The sequence below is a fragment of the Cucurbita pepo genome, chromosome 11 (assembly GCF_057944985.1).
Source record: "Cucurbita pepo subsp. pepo isolate OVF chromosome 11, ASM5794498v1, whole genome shotgun sequence".
NCBI classification, from domain to species: domain Eukaryota; kingdom Viridiplantae; phylum Streptophyta; class Magnoliopsida; order Cucurbitales; family Cucurbitaceae; genus Cucurbita; species Cucurbita pepo.
In genome coordinates this window covers 15,307,467-15,329,089 of record NC_141808.1, presented here as the reverse complement: position 1 = coordinate 15,329,089, position 21,623 = coordinate 15,307,467, and the positions used below count along the sequence as shown (strand labels likewise).

Below are 21,623 nucleotides of genomic sequence, written 5' to 3'. Positions count from 1 at the left end.
CAAACTTATGACATTTTAGTTAATGATTTGGAGACCGAGATTGTTATGTTTGGTAGTTGAACGATCACTTAACCCTCTACCATTGACTAACTTCACCATGGATCATCGTCGTCAGAATGTTAATGAGCGACTAGTAGCATCTAGTCTTACCGGTCGAACAAAGATATCAATGTTGGCATCATCATGTCCTTAATCCCTAAGGTGTATATGATTACTTCAATATTAGTCCAAGCCCTACCATGCAAATGGGAGTTCAAATTCCTTCGATCTTCCACATTCAAACATACGAAGCACACGAGGATAGAAGATGAGGACGAGTTATATAATCTTTCGTCTCTGACTCCATTTAGGTAATAAGAAAAAAACATCTATCAATTCCTTCTTCTAATCTCCGTTTAAACGAGAATTTCCCACAAAATATCCAAATTGCAGAGTTAAATGAACATCTTTATAATAAACACACACGAATTTAGACCTAAAATGAATTTCCGTACCATATATTTACTCGATTAAACAAATGAGAAACTATGAAATTGAATGGTCAATGCTGAAGTTAACTCACAATCCAATCTATTTTCCCCTAAAATTCACAGACAAAAAGACAATTTATTTAATTTCCACATTTATTTATTTATTTATTTATTTTTAAAAAAAGAAATCAATACCAAACTCTCGTGATAGAAAAGAAACAGATCCAGACCGTAACAAGGAAGAAAGCAAGAACAAAAATAAGTTTAAATCAGATCTAGGACTTCAAAAAATTAAAAAAATTAAAAAATTAAAATTAAAAAAAAAAAAAAAATTGTTGGCACCAAACGGTCTCCATCTCCATTTCTTCTTTGTGTTGAATTCTTGTTTGTACGTCCAATTTGTAGACTTACAGAGAAGAAGAAGAAGAAGAAATGGCTGCGATGGCGAAGGCGAGCTCCGGGCTGCAATATCCCGACCGGTTCTACGCCGCAGCCTCTTATGCCGGTTTTGATGGATCCCCGAAGTCGTCTTCAAAGGCCATCAGGTCTAGGTTCTCTGACGAGGCTGCTCTGTTGTTGTATGGCTTGTATCAGCAGGTACGACCACGGGTTCTTACACTTTTTACTTAGCGGTGTTTGGTCCTCTGTAGTTTGGTTGAGTTTGAGATAGGTGCATGTTTGGGGTGATTTCGGCTGCATTTTTGTGTTTGATTTCTGGAATGGCGGAGGCGTAGTTGTGCTGGTTGTTGGACTTGTTTAGCGACGGTCTTTTCATGTTTGATTTAGTATTTTGTTCGAATTGCGATGCCCATTCTGGTTATGAATCGAGGTTCAATTGCTCATCTCCAGATAGCTGGAATCTTCTTTAGAAAATTATTTCGGCATTACTGTTGAAATGTGAGCTTACAGATTTGCTGAATCACGGTGTTGGTTTGTAAGTTTAGATTGCCAATTCTCGAGCTATGGAATTTAGACGTTCATGATTTAGTTGGATCTGAGGATACGGTTTAAATTTATGTTTGGGAAGATTGATTCCTGACATGCTTGATGCTTGTAGGATATAGATCGGGTTTAAGCTTACTTAATTCGCAAATTATGAGGAACGATGAATGTATGTCATGACCTGATTGTCTTACTGAATGGGTTTATTGCGTGTATCCCCACCAAGTTCAAACTTTATTTGAGCGAATCCTGAGTTATTGTAAGGATACCAGCCAACTCTTAACTATTCTTATTACAGGCTACAGTAGGGCGTTGTAATGTACCCGAACCCAGTAGTTGGCATGCAATCGAGAAAAGCAAGTGGAAGAGGTCTGTTTGCTTATTTCCTTCTCATGCTGTTTGCCTTAATATCTAAATCAACATGAAAAAACAACATACTGAATAGATGAGGCTTAGTATCGTTCCGATTGTTACCTACTCTGTCATCTTGGTACTTGCAATATAATGAAATTATCGCAAAAGAAGTTGGTTGTTTCTTGTTCCATTTCTGATATCTTATAGTAGAAAATGTCTGTAAGTGCTTGAAATTGAATCGTATGGTGGCTCTGGCTTATAGGAGGAAGCAATTTCTGGAGAGGGATAGTTATGGTATCAGATCAATGCTACTAATTAATGGGTAGTTGCTATGCTGAGTTCCTTGTGAGGGTCGTTAACCCTTTTAAAGGCAGAATGAAATACTGTCTCTTTAAAACTCATGTCAATACTTGAAGTTAGTCTGCAGTTCTCTTGGTGGTACGCCAGTGTACCACATGATCAGTAACAGTTTCTTTGTCAAAATTTTGTCTGCTTTTGGCATCAATGAATTGATGCTCGTAAGGATAATTTATTTCAAAATATTATTGTTCAATCTTTTTATTCTTAGTTAGTAAATTGATGCACTGTATATTTATGGTTATGGTTTGGTGGTGTAGTATTTGATGAGAGTCATTGCAACCAGATAGTTTTCATTATTGTTCATGCTTTACCTTCTTTGTAGATTGGTTGTGTTATGATGTATTCATTGTATTATAACCTCTTTTCTCATCCCGAGTCAGTGATTACTTTTGTGTCAACAGTTAACTAACCATCCTTTAGAAATTTGGATAGTCAGTGCAATTAGGTTGCGTAGAAGTTTATAACATGCTTTTTAATTAACTTGCATAATTGTGGGCTTTTCCACCATGTTGAGAGTTTCTGAGGAACTTATTTGGAATTCTGCAGCTGGAATGGGCTTGGAAATATGGCTCCTGTTGAAGCAATGCGCCTTTTTGTGAAAATATTGGAGGTCTGCTTGAATCATCCACCAAAAATTCAAGTTTGTTGTTGCAGTCTCGTTTTAATTAATTGATGATTGTTTGCGCTTGGTAGGAAGAAGAGCCAGGTTGGTATTCAAGAGTATCCGGCTTTGTACCAGAGCCAGAGCCGGTTTTAGATGTTCAAATTAATGTGAGTCTATGGAATCTCTATTACGAATTTTACCATTTAAGATTTTTTTTTTATTATTATTTTTAAATTTTGATATATAGTACATAGAAGATATATTTGCATATTTTTCTAAGGTAATACTGAAGCCGGCGTGAAGAGGTGAAACATTTAAGATATATCTGCATATTGTAGTAGGTATACTCATTAACATTTTTAGAGAGAAGCTCAAATGTTCCTTACGTGAGTGAGTTAATTTTAACTTTGAACTTTCAATATTATCAATTTAAACTCTACACTTGAATTAGTGATGGATTGCTCCAACTGAGTAAGTGGTGCAATTAATATCTTCAAATTAATTAGGTTTACTTTTTCTCTTTTCCTTTCTTCGGAAGATTGGAGGCCAGTTATTTGCATAATTCTTGTAGTTAGATGAGATTGATTTTGCAGGTGTTGATTTTTCCTGTTCTGTTTGATGCTTTTTAACTAAAGTAAAGTTTAAGTGTAAATTGGTTAGCTTAAGGTTTGTTTTGGCCTCTTATGCTGGCTTGTATTTTTTGCATGTTCTGGTGTATTTTTTTCCTTTTTCTCAAAGAAAGCATTTTTTTTTTTTTTTAAAGTAATTAAATTCCATTCAACATGAAATAAAATAAAATATAAAAAATTTAAAATAAAAAGAAATTGATATGAATTCAAAATTAAAGTATAATAAACCTTTCATATTACCTTTCTTTCTCACTCGTTTTCCAGATAACAAAACTTATAGCTATGTTGGTTTTTAGAATGACCCAAAAGCTGAGCCCGTCAATGAGAATGGGAATTCAATCCCTGAGACCAAGACTATATCAACGGAAAATGGAAGTCTTCCTGAAACTCAGGATAAGGATGTTCTTGTGGAAGGTCTTGGCTCTATCGTTGTCTACGATCAGTGGATTTCACCCCCAGTATCTGGTCTGCGCCCGAAAGCACGATATGAGGTTTTGACTGTTCTTCTTTCAACTCATTAAGAATATGATCTTCTACCATGTCATTTTTTAAACAAAGAGTACTTACCTTTTCAGCATGGAGCAGCAGTTATTCAGGATAAGATGTATATTTTTGGAGGAAACCACAATGGTCGCTATCTCAACGATCTTCATGTAAGCAAAACATTTACATGCTTTTGTTGCATTTGTGCAATTTGTCATTTCAAAATTTGGGTCATTCTTTAACTCTAACTCTGACTTTGGTGCAATGTGTATTTCCCTGTTCTAGTTGCGGAATAGATGAGATATTAAAAAAAATTGATTTAAGAATGAAATTTTGTTGGGACTTTTCCATTAAAAGAAATATACATATATATAACTTACTTTTTTTTCTTCAGAATTTTTATTCCAAGACAAATTTTCTTCACTGGGTGGTGGAATCTATGATTTGTTTTCTGTCGACAGTCAATGTTAAAATTGATTATTTCTTGTCTGATGAAAAAATAGAACAGAAAACAGGAAGTCATGGGCAATTCAAGTGATGATATTAAGATTATTTTCTAATCTGCACCTGCACCCTCTTTGCAACAATTTGTTTATTTCTTTACGTAGGCCTTTTTTTTAAAACTCTTGCACTCACATGTAGGTTTTGGATCTGAGAAGCTGGGCATGGACAAAACCTGAGGCTAAGACCCAGTCACCGGAATCACCTCCTGAAAAGCTAACCCCCTGTGCTGGTCATTCTTTGGTCAGTACACAATTATTTATTTTTAATTTTACAGATGTTTTCTTGTAGATACGGTCATAATGCTCTTCCAGATAGGTCTACCTATCTCTGCCATATTCATACTGCAAAATGAAACACAATATCTTTTTACTTGATGTTGATATCAACATTGCTATAACATCGAATTTCTGGAGCTAGTAATCAACCTTGTTTGACTGTAGATATCATGGGAGAACAAACTTTTATCAATAGCTGGTCATACAAAGGATCCCTCTGAAGCTATTCAGGGTACAAATTTAGTGCTTTCGCCATGTTATTTACCTCAAGTTTAGTGGATAAATTACTGAATATACCTTCAGGATTGTGTTAAGTTATTTGCTGTTAAATTATATATTTTATGTTTCGCTCTACAAGGGAAGTCCTTAGCAAGAACTCCCACAAATATTTTATTTTCTCCCGATCTATTAGAGACGATCGTCATCTTATGGGAAAGCTATAAATTCTCTACCCTTCTCTCATTACAGTTAGGGTTTTTGATGTACAAACCTCCACTTGGTCTACCTTGAAGACTTACGGAAAACCACCGGTATGTCTCAGTGATCTTCTTTATTAAAAAAATTATATAAAGAAAATTATACTGAAGAACTGAATGTTGATACTTGTTCCTGTTGACGTAGAACTCATATCCACACGTACATTTATGCTGCTTTTCATCCGTCATTTAAGTTTCAAAGTTCAAAATCAGCTTTTGGATTTTGACATTTTCTCGTAAGGGTGCAATAAAATTGATGGTCTTCTGCCATCAATGATTTTTATTTGGCATTGCTTTTGAGAATAGACTATGCATTTATTGTCTCTTATCAAAAAAAAAAAAAAAAAAAAAAAAGAATAGACTAATGCTAAACTATGAAACCGTCTTAGGTTGCAATTTCATTTTTTTTTTATTTTTTTTTATAGTAATTCATTGAAATCCCCTTGATATTTGGCGTCCTTTTATAGCTGTGTTCTTAAATTATATGGGATCCGTAAATTGTAGGTTTCCCGAGGTGGTCAGTCGGTGACTCTTGTTGGAACAAGCTTGGTTATATTTGGCGGGCAAGATGCAAAGAGAACTCTTCTGAATGACTTGCACATTCTTGACCTTGAAACCTTGACCTGGGATGAAATTGATGCAGTGTAAGATAATTGAAAATATTCCAGCGTACTCCTTTGTCCAAGGGAGATGTACTTTTCTTTCACGTTTACATTTTTGTTGGGTGGGAACAAGTAACCATATATGATTGAATTTATTTATTTTTGTTTTGTACCCTAAAAGCTGAAAATACTTGGAGATTATGGAGGATTTTGGTATTTTTTGAATTTTGATTAGTTCCAAAAGAATGAAGTATTCCTTCTGTTGGGGGCATCTGTTAATACAGTTTTTTTTTTCTTTTTTTGTAATTGTTGGCATAGTTTTATTCTTTTGGACTGGGGTCCCCTTCTTTAATTGAGCATGTGGTCTGTTTTGTTCTCGGGATTGTTTTTAAATTTTTTTTTTTATGCTCTTATATATCCATTCATCTATCTCATTTAAGGTCTGGTTAAGCAGAAAGAAGTATTCCATTATATCTTTGGCTGACTTGTGATGACAATACTGCAGCGGGGCTCCTCCCTCTCCAAGGTCTGATCATGCTGCTGCAGTACATGCAGAACGCTATCTCCTCATCTTTGGTGGGGGTTCACATGCTACTTGCTTCAATGATCTGCATGTTCTTGATTTGCAAGCTGTGAGAATATCAATTTATACCAGTATCTATTGATGATATATGGTGAACATTATATGTATTGAATATTATATGGGTTGCTGATTGCATAGATGGAATGGTCAAGACCTACACAACAAGGTGATATACCAACTCCACGAGCTGGACATGCAGGTGTTACAGTTGGAGAGAATTGGTTCATTGTTGGTGGTGGTGACAACAAGAATGGTATGTACCTGTTCTTTTGTTTTTTTTGTTTTTTTTTTTTTTTTTTTTGCTATCTTACAGTTTCCAACAATCATCCTTGCCTTTTCCCATTGGATAATCTCCTTGCGTGAACAAATCTGGAAGCAATAGTAGCTAAAATGAAAACGGTGAATTTATTAAATGGGAATGTTTTCTTCATTGGATGTACAATTTACCAGATTAACAATGCCTCAAAACTGAATGAGGTAGGAGACATTAGTGTTTGAAGTAAATAATCTACCTAGCTTATATTTAGTACGTCCTAATTATTTAGATGTGATTAGTACGAGAATTTCCCTTTCTCCCCTAATAAGATACAAAAATTAATCAGCGGGAGTTCATTTTGCAAGTTCCACCAAGAAAAATCATTTTTATATCTCTACATGGATGGTAGAAGTTCTTCGAGTATATGGTGTAAAGGGTTGTTTAATTACCTCCTAATTGTTAAGATGCAACCAATAGAAGATTTACTGCTTTCCATGAAATAGAGATGAAAAGTAACCACTGCTGAGTTCTATTACTAGAGTTTTCACGAAAATATAGGTGTGCCTGAATGGGGATGCATCCCACTAGTTAATTAACCATTTGGTGAGGGAAGAGGAGTAACTCTTAATTGAAGCCATAAAAATCTTTTGAAGTGATTTTTTCAAGGACCAAGTACGTGCTTTCCTTTCTTTGAGAATAGATCTCTTCCCTTGCAATCACATTGCAACGGATTTTCAAGATTCCAAACATCAAGGTAGCCTTTTTTGAGGTGCTTCTTCAGATGTGCCCTTCTTCCCTTCTATTGTCGTGAAATTAAATTTCATTCAAGTAGGTTATAGCAGTATCTGAAGATCACAAGTTTCCATGATGTTGAATAAAGATTTTTGGATCTCTTATCAGTTATCACAAAAAGTCACCATATACTCCACTACTAAGTACTGATCGCATTCTTTTGATCTCCTGCAGGGGTCTCGGAAACTGTTGTGCTGAATATGTCTACGCTTGTTTGGTCAGTTGTAACATCTGTTCAAGGGCGTGTTCCTATTGCTAGTGAGGTGCCAATTCTTCTAACCAATTCACCACACGCCCCACCATCACATTAACTAAGGATGTGCCTCAAACTTTTATCTTAAACCATGGAAACTAATAAGTTCCCATATTTTCTCCTGGGAGAATGTCAATCAAGGATCTCACTGTCAATACTGATATACTTTTCACTGCAGCCATTGAAGTTATTAAACGCCATCTGATCTCTTACAGGGAATTAGTTTGGTTGTAAGCTCCTATGGTGGTGAAGACATCCTCGTGGCATTTGGAGGATACAATGGACGTTATACCAATGAGGTGAATGGTAATATCTAGCGTTGCTTTGTCTGCTGACTTCCCCCTTCAACTCACCCAGAATCTTGCTTTTAGGTTAATGTTCTCAAACCAAGCCACAAATCAACACTGCAATCGAAGATGACAGAGACCTCTGTGCCGGACAGTGTTTCAGCTGTGCATAACATCACCAACAGGGATGTTGAATCCGAGTTTGAAGTGACACAAGAAGGAAAAATTAGGGAAATTGTTATGGACAACATAGAGTCGGAGAATTTGGTATGTCTCAATAAATGATGTTTTCAGCTTTTGGTTTCCCATTTTTAAGATCTGCTAGTTTAAGTACTGATCTGTTATAACACTTGAAATTTTGCACCATGTATATCTCAGAATCTAAATATGAAAGAAGCTATTCCATTTTATTCCTGGTTAACTGTACCCAATGAGCGATTTTTACGGAATGAGAGACCACATCAGGGACAGTTAGAAAATTGCTAAGTAGTTGAGTAAAAGAAAATACTAATTTATATATATTGTTGGGTAATGAAGAAAAATAGAAACTCTCTCTCGTCTCCCGAAAATGTAATAATCTTGACATTTTTCTCATGATTATCCTTCGTATTACTTGGATCAAGAATCGCAATTTTAGGATGCTAGAAGTTACTAATGTTTTTAAACTTGAAACAGAAGAACAAAAGTGAGCAAACAAACGAACTCATTGCAACATTGAAGGCGGAGAAGGAAGAACTGGAATCATCTCTCAGCAAGGAGAAGATACACTCTTTACAACTAAAGCAAGAGTTTGCTGATGCGGAGAACCGTAATTCCGAGCTGTACAAGGTAATTTCTCTACCGAAAACTGATTATATTTTGAAGTGAAAAGGTGAACACTAGCAAAAAATGAACGCTGGGATAGCTCCAATAATGCTTCATTGCATTGAAAATACAGCCATTTATTTTGTATCAAGAACCAAAACTTTCATTGAGGAAAAAATATGGAAGAATACAATAGAAGTGGCATACAGAAAATACAACCCCAAAAAAAGAGCCAAATTGAAAATACAATCGTTAATCTCCTGAGTCTTTAGAGATGGTATAGAATTGAAGGGGACTCGGTAGAATCCAGACTTTACTGAATGCTTGACCTCCTTGGTTATCTGCAGGAGCTGCAATCTGTACGTTCGCAACTTGCAGCTGAGCAGTCGAGATGTTTCAAACTTGAGGTTTGTATTCCCTAGTTCCCTTCATTGTACGCTAGTAGCTGAAGTCAGATGTAGAGGTGCTGGTCAATATTGAGAAAACCAATCTAAACTCATTGCATCTACTCGGTTCAGTTAGATTGAGCAACACTAGTTGAACTGTTCAGTTCCATAAAATTAAAAATAAAAGTAATAGGTACACTTTTTTTTAAAAAAAATGAAATTGTTGGATCTGGTCAACGTTGACAGTCGTGTTGCTTTCATATTTTGGTCATCTGCTCATTTTTCGACTACCCATCAGGTCAACGTTGTGGAGTTACGACAGAAGCTCCAAACAATGGAAACATTACAGAAGGAACTCGACCTTCTACAGCGACAAAAGGCAGCTTCTGAGGAGGCCTTGAGGGCAAAACAGAAGCAGGGCTCAGGTGGTGTGTGGGGTTGGCTGGCTGGATCCCCTCCTCCAGAAGAAGCCTGATTTCTCAAGCCCCCCACATTGGTTAGTGACCATTAGCTTACAATTGTTACAATTTTCCTTCAATTACAGTTGATCCCCACCTTCACATAGTAATTCTTCAACTGATAATAAGATTGTTAGTTTTTTTTCTTCGTCTTTTGTTCCTTCCATTAGGGAACCCAAATGAATGTGTTATAATATAAACGTCTGAGATCTCAGTGCTGTGTATTTCTTTTACTGCCAAATTTTCAAAGGTTTTGTATTTGAGGTGAACAAACATAATATATATATATAGCTATAATGATAATGAGGCATACACATTTTCATTGTTTCTCTCTTGAGAATGATTCTATGTTAAGCGGATTGAACGAGTGTTCCTTCACAACTGTTATTTTAGGATGTTATTTTAGGATCAAATTTGGATGGCTTGTGAAAATAATGTTATTATAAATTTGATACCAATATTTGCAGGAATAGCAACTTTTCTAACATATATATATATATTGTTTGTGGAAAAAAAATATATTTAAAACTTTAGTCGATTTAGTTCGTTAGTGTTACGTGTTCTTTTTTTTTTTTTTTTTTTTTTTTTTCTGGGTTTAAAATTTGAATGGATTTCTACCTTAGTCAAATTTTCCAAAGTCATGGTATCTATTATCGTCAGCATTGGATCATAAATGGAATTTTGGTCTATATTGACATCATAATATATGATTGGAGAAGAAGATTACAATTATAGATTAATAATAAATAAATAAAAAACAAGAATATGGGCTCGTGTAAGTAGGAAATATAAAATCTAGTTCTATCATTAATTAGAGTTTATGAGTTTGAATCCAAGAGAAATTTTCGAGAATACTTTCTACCTGACATTTTTTGTCTTTCTTGAAAGTACTCGGTTGAAAAACTTATGAACTAACTTCAAAGGCCTGATCGTGCATATTAACAAGTAAAAAAGATCAATTAAACTCGGTACTAAGTAAACATCCATCTTCAATATAGCTTTTCAATCTCGTTAAATTGTGCATACTTATAATTTAATCTTAAATTTTAATCAACTTTGTCAATTTTATCCTTCAAATCTGGAACTATTTTCATGCGTAATTATTAATAAAAAAAAATATACTATTAAAACTGGTTGATTTTTAAATATTATACTATTAAAACTGGTTGATTTTTAAATATTTCTTCAATTACCCATATAGTACATTAATACGACTTAATTTTGTTGAGATTAATGTAATGATTTTTTTTTACACAGTGAATAGAAATTGCAACATGTGTTCGTATTTTGGATTTAATTTAATAAATTTCATCGGTAATTTTTTATTTTTGATCCAATATATCATACAAAAATATTGTTCTTTTTTAAATTACATTATAAGTTAAAACAAAAATTAATTTGATTTTGGAGAAAATATTGTTTTCAATAATCTCTAAAATTATATCAATAAATTTTGGAGAAATTAAAAAAGGGCAACAAAATTCAGAAATAATTAAATTTTTTTTTTTTTTAATATAACAAATGCAATAAAATATAAATGGAAGTGCATGAGCTAAGTTTATGATTGACACGTCTACCTTATATGACGTGGCATCGCTTGAACTATAAAAGCGCTCGTGATCTCGTCGTCTTCTCAGAATAAAAGCGTCATAAATTTTTCAGTCTTTCTATCCGTCCAAACACGAACTCTTTCTAGGGTTTTAGATTTGCTCGAAGCCAGGCACTTTCTCAGCTTCTTCAGGAATGTTCATCTCCGTTTCATCCCATTTCTCACTGCAATTATGCTAATCTCCTTCTTCTTCCACGTCCTGGATGTTTTTTCTGTAGGGTTTAGGATATGATTTCGTCTCGGCTCGTGTAATATCGGTGATGAACAAGGATTTTGAATTCGAGGAGAAACCGGATGGTCTCGAGGAGTCACCAGCGGAGGTCAGAGTTCTCGAGCAGGTCGCTGACAGTTCGAATCACGACGACAAGGCTTCTGATTCGGGAGTTGTTAACGAAGCTAGGGTTTCTTTGATGGAGCTAGATCCCGGAGCTGCGGGGAGTGAGTTTGATGGGAAGGTGTTGGGGAATGGTAGATCTGCGGAGTTTAGGGGTTTCCCGTCCGAGGAGGTGAGGTTTTTGGTCAGTTCGGATAGCGAAGGGGGAGGCGCAGGTATGGATGTGAAGTTCTCGAACTCCCTTGTTGATGTTAAAATTTCTGAAGCTGATAGATTTGATGGTTCGGTTGGTCATTTGGATGCAATGAACGATCAAAAGGTTGATTCGTCTCAGTACAAGTCTTTAATGTCTGAGTTTGATGATTATGTTGCGAATGAGAGTAGTGGTGCAATGGTTGCTGCGGCAACTACGAGGGCGATGAGCTATGGGTTTGAGGCGGGGGATCTGGTGTGGGGAAAGGTCAAGTCTCATCCATGGTGGCCTGGGCACATTTTTAACGAAGCTTTGGTTTCTCCTTCTGTACGACGCACCAGGAGGGAGGGATATGTTTTGGTTGCATTTTTTGGTGATAGCAGTTATGGATGGTTTGACCCAGCTGAGCTAATACCATTCGAGCCTAATTATTATGAGAAATCTAGGCAGACAACTTCTAGGACCTTTCTAAAGGCTGTGGAAGAGGCAGTTGATGAGGCGAGTCGGAGACGAGGTCTTGGTCTGGCCTGCAAATGTAGGAATCGTTACAATTTTAGGCAGACAAATGTTGAGGGATACTTCGCCGTTGATGTTCCAGATTTTGAGGCAGGAGGTGTTTACTCTTGGAATCAGATCAAGAGGTCGAGAGATAGTTTTAAACCCGGCGAAACTCTATCATTTATCAAGCAACTGGCATTGACTCCACGAGGTGGTGATCATAGAAGCATTAACTTTCTGCACAACAAGGCTACAGTCTTTTGTTATCGAAGAGCGGTCTATGAAGAGTTTGATGAGACGTATGCTCAGGCATTTGGTGTGTCATCTGGGCCTGGACGTCCCCCTCGCAGTTCTGTAGCTTCATTGGATCAGCATAGACGAACAGCTCGAGGTACTTAGTTACCGGGTTCATAGGTTCTTAGTTGTTTTCAATGCCTCAAATCACCTTCCCCTGTCATTGCAAGTCCAACCCTCCCCTCCCAACAACAGAAATAAATAGGTTTCAGCTTGACTTGGTTTCATAGTGGATTGGAAGAAATTATGTTACTTTTTTCAGGCATGTGGAGATTAATGGAATTCTGTGCTTATCATGGTTTCTTGATTTATATTCCCGCTATTGTCTGTTCTAGTATTTGAAAAGGAATCTGTGCGCATGCAATTATGCATGGGAATGACACTCACTCTATAGATCTTGGATGCTCCGAACACCCAAGGAACTGTTGAGAATGACCGCTGGAAGCGTGGTTCTGCACTTCTGTAAATTGTGTACTCAGATTGTAACTTTCATTTATTTATTAATAGATGAGGAGCATTTTATAACTCACCGCCATCACTGTATGCAATGTTTCATTTAAACTCTTGATATGCATGCCATGTATTTGACATTTCTTCCTTAATCTACTGGACAATGTTAACCAGCTTCAGAAATTATCAAACTGGTCCACTCAATGTTCCTATATTTGGGTACTTCCAGTTCTTTTTGGCATTATACCAACGTGTTGAACTTCATTCCAAAAGTAAAAGTTTACTAGAATGAATTTTCTCCCCTTCCCTTCCTTTCTGTGGATCATTGGAAAAACAATGTCAGACAGATTTTGTGGCCATTTAGCATTTGTATGGTGCTTAATTCTGGACTTTTTATCATCATCAACATCTGCTCTGTATGTGAATTATAGCAGGGATCTCTTTAACATTTGTTTCCTAACTAACTAAGTTGTACATATATCTGAATTGTGTTCTGTTTCAATTGGGCGATGCCATGAATCTTTGGATATAGATTTGGCAATAACTTTATGCTGCGACTTTATGGTCATTTGAATGAAGAATTAACTTGTATTAACTTTCTCTACTTAATTTTGAAGTCCATCTTCTCCAGTTCAATCAGACCCTTCTCTTCTTTGACCTGTATTAATTATCTATGAACTAGGAAGTGTTTTTAAGTGTTTCATCTTTTTTTGGTTCTAATGGATTTACTTTTAACAGCTCCTTTGAGTGGGCCTCTAGTGATTGCAGAAGCCTTGGGTGGTGGGAAGAGTGCAATAAAGCCTATGAAGTTAAAGGATCAATCTAAGAAAGACAGGTATCTTCTCAAACGCCGAGATGAACCACCAAGTAACTTCAAGGACTTTGGGGCTAATCAGGAGCCGCCAACTTCTACCCTTCCCTTATCTCTTGTTGCAGAATCCGCTGACACTGTGGGTGCTGGAGATTACGTTCTCTTGAAGAGGACTCCAACTACCCCTGTCAAGCCTCATGGGCTGACAAAAAGTGAACACGCTGGGTTTGTTGGTACCAATATTGAAACTTTTAATTTGAGTTTACCTAGCAATGAATCTGAGGCCAAACAGATGGCTGTGGGCACCAATGTTGTTAGCCAAGGACATTCTATGATCGTTGAGGCATCTTCTGATAAGGAAGTTATTCGTCTTGAGGAACCGAAAGAGACAACGGAACCTAGCGAAGTTCTCAATTCTAGGAGTGATGCCTCCTCGGATATGGCAAATGAGAGGGACTTTCCTAGATTGTTGGTGGGTGGTGATCCTCTTTGTGACCAAGCTGATGTTTCAGGTGAAGTTAGATATGCAGGGATGGAAAATATATCGATATCGACATCTTCTGAAGTTCCTCGACAACCTGAGCTTAGTAATTCATTGAACCTTGAAGGCGACCGTGCATTGGATAAGAATTTAGACAGCCGTGTTGACCTTGAACCTTCAACAGCTGGTGCAAAGTTTTCTGATGGAGGTGGTTCAGTTGGAGGAGTTGTGAAACCGAAAGTTCTAAAACGGCCAGCAGACGACATGAGCTCCTCTGCCACTCCGTTCATGGGGGAGAAAAGGAAAAAGAAGAAGAAGCGAGCCATTGGTGCAGAAATGGGTTCTCAGTTGGCCTCAAAGAAGGTTGGGAGCTTCGTTGGAAAAGTTGCAGAAAAATCAGATCAGGTTGGCGTAGCGTTTGGGCGAGGGACCGATGAATATGACGTGCCCCAACTGTTGAATGATTTACAAGCCTTTGCTCTTGATCCTTTCTATGGGGTTGAAAGGAACTGCTATGTGATTGTTCAGAAGTTCTTCCTGCGATTTCGGTCAGTTGTTTATCAGAAAAGTTTGGTTTCGTCACCACCATCCGAGGCTGAATCCACCGAACTTCGCGCAGCTAAATCTCCAAATGCTACCCTTGGAATCGATAGTTTGAGCGAAAATGTTAGAGAATCGTCGTCCTCAAAACGCAGACATGACGATCCCACAAAAGCTGGGCGGAAACGGGTCCCATCGGATCGACTAGAGGAAATTGCATCAAAGAAATCAAAGAAAATGGGTGATTTGAAATCGTTGGCATCAGAGAGAAAAGCTACCCAGAAACTTGGTAATGGCCAGAAACGTGAATCTGTAGTATTGAAGACAGTCAAGCGAGATTCTGTGAAGAAGTTGGAGCCTTCTTCAGTGAGAAAAGTTGATCCAACCATGCTTGTTATGAAGTTTCCTCCCGAAACATCACTTCCATCTGCTAACGAGCTAAAGGCGAGGCTTGGTCGGTTCGGGCCTATTGACCAGTCGGGGCTCCGTATCTTCTGGAAAACATCAACATGCCGCGTCGTTTTCCTTTACAAACCAGACGCTCAAGCAGCATACAAGTATGCAATGGGAAACAAATCCTTATTTGGGAATGTCAACGTGAAGTACCAACTTAGAGAGGTTGGAGCTCCTGCAACTGAAGCACCCGAATCCGAGAAGGGCAGTGCAGCAGATGACAATCCTACCGAAGCCCTTAGGATGAAGGATCCATCGGTCTTACCAGTACGAGCACCGACTCCAGTAATACATCAACCATCCCTTCCACAGCTCCCAGCAGTCCAGCTGAAATCATGCCTAAAGAAGTCGTCGGGTGATGAATCTGGTGTATCACCGAGTGTCGGCCCGGGAGGCAGCAGCAGCAGCAGCAGCAAAGGAACGACGCGAGTGAAATTCATGTTGGGCGGGGATGAAAGTAATAGAAACAACAACATCAATGATAATTTTGCAGATGGTGGAACATCTTCTGTTGCAATGGATGATATTAATAGTAACTTCTTTCAAAAGGTCGTTTCTACACCTCCACTCCTAATTCCTCCCCAATTCACAAATCCCCCTACTACTACTACAAACATTATGCACTCGGAATTGCCACAACCTAGAAATACACTCAGCCACCACCACCGCCACCACCACCACCACCACCACCACCGCACACCCACCATGACACCACCGCCGCCCACTGACATTTCCCAGCAGCTGCTGAGCCTTTTAAAAAGGTGCAGCGATGTGGTCACCAATGTGAGTGGCTTGTTAGGCTACACGCCTTACCACCCTCTATGATGAGAGAAGAAAAAGAAAAAAAAAAGAGATCTGCACAACGTTTGTCAAAAATTCACACAACCCCATGGCTAATACTCTTCTATACCAAAACTGGGAAATAAAAGGAGAAAACGGGTGTGGTTTTCGGTTTCGAGTGAGGTCGAGGCCGAATGCATAACTTCGTCCAAATTGAATCGGAATGGGGTGTGTTTGTTAAGCTCTATGAGAATGGAAGAGGAGAGGAGGAGGGAGGAGGGCAGAGGTTTGGGATTGGATGGGCTTCAAAATAGTTGAAAGATGGATGGGATTTGATGATGTTTGTGATGGCATACATAATGTACTGATAGACATATTCATACTGTATTGCTCATTGCTTAATTGCATCTTTCTTTTCTTTTTTCTTACCTTCAAAATTTCTCAATTGTACATTGTTGATTGTGGATTCATTGGTCCGCAAATCCCCAAATACTCTGATTAAAGATTGACTGCTCTCTCTCTCTCTCTCTCTCTCTCTCTCTCTCTCTCTCTCTCTCTCTCTCTCTATATATATATATATATATATATATATATATATATATATATATATTTTTTTTTTTTTTTTTTTTTTTTTTTTTTTTTTTTTTTGTGGAATCAATTTCTTGAAATAAAAAATAGGTCATTCTTTTGGTCTACATCAAATTTGAATACAATGAGTGTGATATGCTTTTTCCCTTGGAAAAAGTTAAATGTAAAAATTTTATGTTAATTTTCAGTTTAATCTCTTTTATAGAAAAATTAATTATTTATTGTATTTTTAGGATAATTTAAATGATTAAAATCATTGTTTTATCTAAAAGAACTACTAATAAATAAAAATTATTTATTTAATTGAGTTGAGAAATAGAAAATTTAATTTAAATTGGATAAATGGATAATCTTCCAAATATGGAGTAAAACCAAAAGAAAAAGGAAAAAAAAAATCTATTTAAATCTTTTTTTTTTTCAATATTGTATGATGTAGAAACATTTTTTTTAATACAATTAAAATAAATACTTAAAGCTGGATGGTATTTAAAATAGAGAACGCATTTGAGTCGTATCAATAATAAATTTATCCATAGACTAAGCTTATCTTTAAAATGGTTATATATATTATTAAACGAATGAATGAATTAAGCCATTGAATCCTAAACTAAGACCAAATAAAATTAAAATTTTATTAGAGATTATTATAATAAAAGAAAAATAAAATTAATTTGGTAGTGATAAAAATAAGTAAAATTGGGTGTATCTAGTGAATTCTAGACTTTTGGAGTTATTACGCCCATTTCATCCTTTAAACTTCCACGTCATGTCTCACGCACGCTCTCCACGCGCTTTGGCCGCCACTTTCATAGCGGTTTTAAACAAAAATGATTTATTCTATTATTTTGTTTTATTATTTTAATATATAATTTAACTCTTTTCAGATTTTTTTTTTTAATATTTAAATTTAATGTTTTTTCACTAATTAATTTCAAAAATATCTATTTAAATTTGATATTCAATTATTGTTAGCACGTCTCTCCACAATAGTATGATATTACTATAATGACTGTATTCTTTGATTATAAACTCACGATCATCCCCTAAATTAGCCCACCTCCCTTCAGTAAAATTAGCCCAATTCCCTAAATTAACCCACTTCCTCTCAGTAAAATTAGCCAATTAGCCCACCTCCCATTGGTATGGCTAAGTTAAGGCTTTATACATAAATATTACTCTCTACAGTGATATGAGGCTTTCCTTTGAACTACCTCACAGATTGATCATTCTCTATTTTCTTTTCATATCACAAGAATATTTTTTTTTTTATAAATATTTTAAAGATAAAAATAACCTAAAAATAGAAAATTACGTCACCACCTAACCATGTTGGATCGGTATGGCAACCCTAGAGGGGGGGTGAATAGGGTTTTAACGATAAAAGTGTTTAAACGTGATTAATTTTTCTAATGATGAAACTTTTTACAAATAAGTAAAAGATGATAATTACTATAACAAAGTAATTCAAGTCAAAACAATAATCAAGTAAAACATGCAATAAATCACAATAATAATTTTGAAATTAAATAGAAAAGAGTCAGAGAAAATGACACCGTAGTTTTATAGTGGTTCGGTCAAACTCGACCTACTCCACTCCCCAAGCGCCTCTTGGGAATTTGAATAAAGAACTTTCTCGACTCTTTCCACGGATCTGAGCCAAACCGCTACACCGCTCTTTTTACGAGTTCAAGAGCAAACTCAATCCTTTCCACGGCGCAGGATCAAACCGATACAAGTATTTGAGTTTGATAATAACACACCACAACTCTCTCAAAGAGTAGATTTACAATTTGGGATACTCACAACTATTTCCTCACAATACAAAAATAATCCCTCTCAAGAATAAGATGAAAAGAAATAAACTTGTAAGCTTGGAGAGAGCAACAAACAATAAAGACTTTGAACAAATGAGGATTGGAGAATGTAGGTAAGTTGTGTATTTTAAAATGTGGGGAAGATGAGTTTATATAGAGGAGAAAAGTGGCAAAATGTAGGATTGAATATTGACCATTGGATTGTGTTAGGAATAATGGAAGGTGGAGATTAAAAGTAAATAAATAAGAAAATTTTTCTAAATTCATTTATTTCAAAATTTTAATATAATAGTAATATAATATAATAATAATAAAAAGTTATGTGAGTAACGGTCAAATGAAATTCAAAATTTATTATAAATATAATAATATAATAATAATAAAAACTATGTGAGTAACCACCAAAATTTTAAAATATAATAATATAATAATATAATATAGTAATAATAAAAATCGATGTGAGTAACGGTTAGATTCAAATTTATATTTTGTAAAAATAACTTTATTTAAAAATATAGTAATAAGAAAAACTCCACCATTTGTTACTCTCCCAAAATCATAAATGTCATACTTTGATATATTTTGATTTGTCCATCATTTTGATTTTGCTGCCACATCATCACGTCGGGTATGTTGTCTCGACTGTAATTTCTTCGTTTTAGCTCTGATTTGAGTGATTGAAAAGTCGTTGAAATTGTTATTCCCGACCTTATACTGTGGACAGTTCAAAATACTGAAAATAATTAATAATTAAAAAGTAGGTTTGTTATCATCAAAACATCAATTAATTGATTGAAATTAATTAAAGTGAGATCAAGGCCAAAAAGCCAACAAACCAATCAAAAATTTCGGGTGGTTCCAACATTAAAAGAGCTTTTTTTTTTTTTTTTTTTTTTTTTTTTTTTTTTTTTTTGGTCGATAACGGATCACACGCGTATTATAGAAAAAGGGAATTTGGAATCCCATAATAAACGCGTTTAAAAAATCACAATTATTTTTTTTCCTTTTCATAGTCGGTTTCTTTTAATTAATTAATTAATTAATTAATCCCACTTCCCTGGAAACTTCTTTTATTATTTTTTTTTTTAATTTCCTTACCGCATTATATATAACCGATCCCTTCATTTACGACGCTCATAGTTATCTTCAAGTTTCGAAAGCCTCTCTGAATTTTGAGATTTGTTGTTCATTCTTCCTTTTTGAATCCAATTGAAATTTTCTTCTTCTGATTCTTCGTTCATGGAGTGTAGAACTTTAGATATCAACATCAAGAGGGCCTACGGCCTCAAGAACGTCAATCTCTTCTCCACCATGGATGTATACGCCGTCGTTTCGATCTCCGGTGATCCCCGCGGGAAGTCGAAGCAGAGGACTCCGGTGGCTAAGGATAGTGGCTCAGATCCTTACTGGAATTTTCCGATGAAGTTCACGATCGATGAGGCTGCGGCACAGAGCGATCGCCTCAATCTTAAGATCAAATTCGTTTCCAGTCGGAGCTTAGGCGATAGGAAGATCGGGAAGGTTATTGTTCCGATCAAGCGATTGCTCGATGAAAGTGCTAAAGGAGATGAAGGAAAATCCGAGAGAACCCTAACTTTCAGCGTCAGGACGTTGAGCGGAAAGGAAAAAGGTACCGTCGAATTTTCGTACAAATTTGGGGAAAAATACACGGTTCAGGCACCTCCACCGCCACCGCCACCGCCGGTTATGAAATCCGGTGAGCCGGTGACAGCTTATCCCCTAGGTTATCCTGGATCTAGTTCCGGATATGCGGCCGGAGGTGCACATCCGCCTCCTGCGGGGACCGCTTATGCATATCCGCCTCCGCAGCAAGGATACGGATATCCACCGCCTCCACAGGCTGGATATGGCTACGGCGGTTACCCTCCGCCGCAGCAGGGGTATGGATATGCGCCGTATAAGCCACAGAGACCGCAGAGGAGCGGTATGGGCGGTATGGCTTTGGGAGCCGGAGCTGGTCTGCTCGGAGGTTTGCTAATCGGCGATATGATCTCAGATGTGGGTGATTCGATGGCTTATGATGCTGGATATGATGCTGGTTTTGGTGATGGCTTTGATTTCTAAAGCCATCTCGTTCTTCATCATCTTCTTCTCCTCGTTTTCTGATCATTCTTTCTGTCATGTAAATACAACTTCTAAAGCTTTAGATTACAGATATTACTTTTTAAGTTTTAGGGATTATCCATTACAATATGATAAATGTGCTTTTAGATTTGTGATGTTTCGTAAATGAATCTTCCACTGACATTAGTAGATTGAATCGATTGTAGCTTTTGTTTTGCTGATCTTTAATAATCATCTATTTCTCTCATCACTTCAATTGTTTTGGATTTCAACATATCAACTGAACTGTGCTTGATTAACACAAATTTAGATCCATTGATTCTGTGTGTATGATATGAAAAAAGTTGCACGAATGGTTTTGAAAATTTGATATATAGAATATTGGAATATTAGGTCATATATTGATCTCCACAGAATTATGTTCTAAAGAAAACATCCTTTCCCTTCAGCTTTTCTCAAAGAAAAACCACTTTTGTTTTCATATGCTGTAGTGTAAATTCAAAAAGAAAAGCAGACAGCACGAAACTCGAGTTTAAAAACTATTTCCATACATTGATTTCTTTATAGCCATTCGAAGAGCTCAAGAACATACTATCATTTGTTCCGATTGTGGCATACAAGAACAAAGAAAACCAGCAGCGCCAACTGCGGCAATCCGCCAAACGAAACCTATCACTGTAAAAATCAAATCCGTCAATAGGAGAAAAATCAGATTTCGACTGCAGATTATGGAGTGGTTAACATAAATATTACCAGAAACTGAATCATCTGGCGCTGTCTTCATTGCTCGGGATAACTCACGAACGTCTGTTAAACCCGTGCCTGCACCCTGCCCATCCGGTAGAACTCCGATAAGGAGATTAACAATATTGAGACCTGATTCCACACTCCACAAGGTTCAGTCTCATTCAGCTTTCCTTCCCCTTAATTCAAGACATGAGCCTAACAGTTTTGAGAAAATAGCTGATGGAGATAAACAGTTGATTATTTTATTGTAAATTTTGATTCAGTATCATGTTCGTAATAGTTAAATTCTTGAAGTTTCTTAAAGATCATCATGAAATCATAGTCAGTAAACCGAATAGTCGACACTATGATGATAATCTTTGAACATGCAATCTATGATACTGACATTACAAAGAGAACTGATATTCACAGTGCAAAATGACGAGAAC

The 21,623-nt window shown here is 36.4% G+C and overlaps 4 protein-coding genes across 7 annotated transcripts in view; 3 read left to right on the top strand and 1 right to left on the bottom strand.

Moving 5' to 3' along the window:
* The first annotated feature begins 774 nt into the window (after nt 1-774).
* LOC111804720 (acyl-CoA-binding domain-containing protein 4) lies at nt 775-9,845 on the top strand. Of its 2 annotated transcripts, none has more exons than XM_023689484.2 (18): nt 775-1,067; nt 1,711-1,781; nt 2,673-2,736; nt 2,820-2,897; nt 3,656-3,850; nt 3,935-4,012; nt 4,485-4,586; nt 4,787-4,853; nt 5,090-5,151; nt 5,602-5,741; nt 6,205-6,331; nt 6,421-6,535; nt 7,505-7,593; nt 7,799-7,882; nt 7,955-8,137; nt 8,549-8,698; nt 9,022-9,081; nt 9,359-9,845. In XM_023689484.2, exons 1-18 carry the CDS (start codon nt 903-905, stop codon nt 9,533-9,535), a joined length of 2,007 nt encoding a protein of 668 aa, XP_023545252.2. In that variant the 5' UTR covers nt 775-902; the 3' UTR covers nt 9,536-9,845. The 2 variants fall into 2 exon arrangements, with proteins under 2 accessions (XP_023545252.2, XP_023545251.2); XM_023689483.2 differs by having other exon boundaries at nt 776-1,067; nt 8,546-8,698.
* Nucleotides 9,846-11,144: 1,299 nt separating this feature from the next.
* On the top strand, nt 11,145-16,470 carry LOC111804703 (PWWP domain-containing protein 1-like). The gene is made up of 2 exons (XM_023689460.2): nt 11,145-12,543; nt 13,635-16,470. Exons 1-2 carry the CDS (start codon nt 11,388-11,390, stop codon nt 16,004-16,006), a joined length of 3,528 nt encoding a protein of 1,175 aa, XP_023545228.2. The 5' UTR covers nt 11,145-11,387; the 3' UTR covers nt 16,007-16,470.
* A 3,022-nt stretch (nt 16,471-19,492) lies between these two features.
* On the top strand, nt 19,493-20,669 carry LOC111804758 (protein SRC2). The gene has a single exon (XM_023689546.2). The coding sequence runs from the start codon at nt 19,603-19,605 to the stop codon at nt 20,446-20,448; it is 846 nt and encodes a 281-aa protein (XP_023545314.1). The 5' UTR covers nt 19,493-19,602; the 3' UTR covers nt 20,449-20,669.
* A 305-nt stretch (nt 20,670-20,974) lies between these two features.
* The window catches only part of LOC111804777 (histone H2A.1), a 1,446-nt gene continuing 797 nt past the window's right edge, over nt 20,975-21,623 (bottom strand). Inside the window, exons 3-4 of one of the 3 annotated variants that reach the window (XR_002816570.2) lie at nt 21,202-21,324; nt 20,975-21,123 (exon numbers count right to left, since the gene is read on the bottom strand). The gene's annotated coding sequence lies outside the window, so the exon portion shown is untranslated. Of the gene's footprint in view, nt 21,325-21,613 lie in introns of those variants that run through there. The other 2 variants (XM_087128488.1, XM_023689571.2) reach the window with 2 other exon arrangements.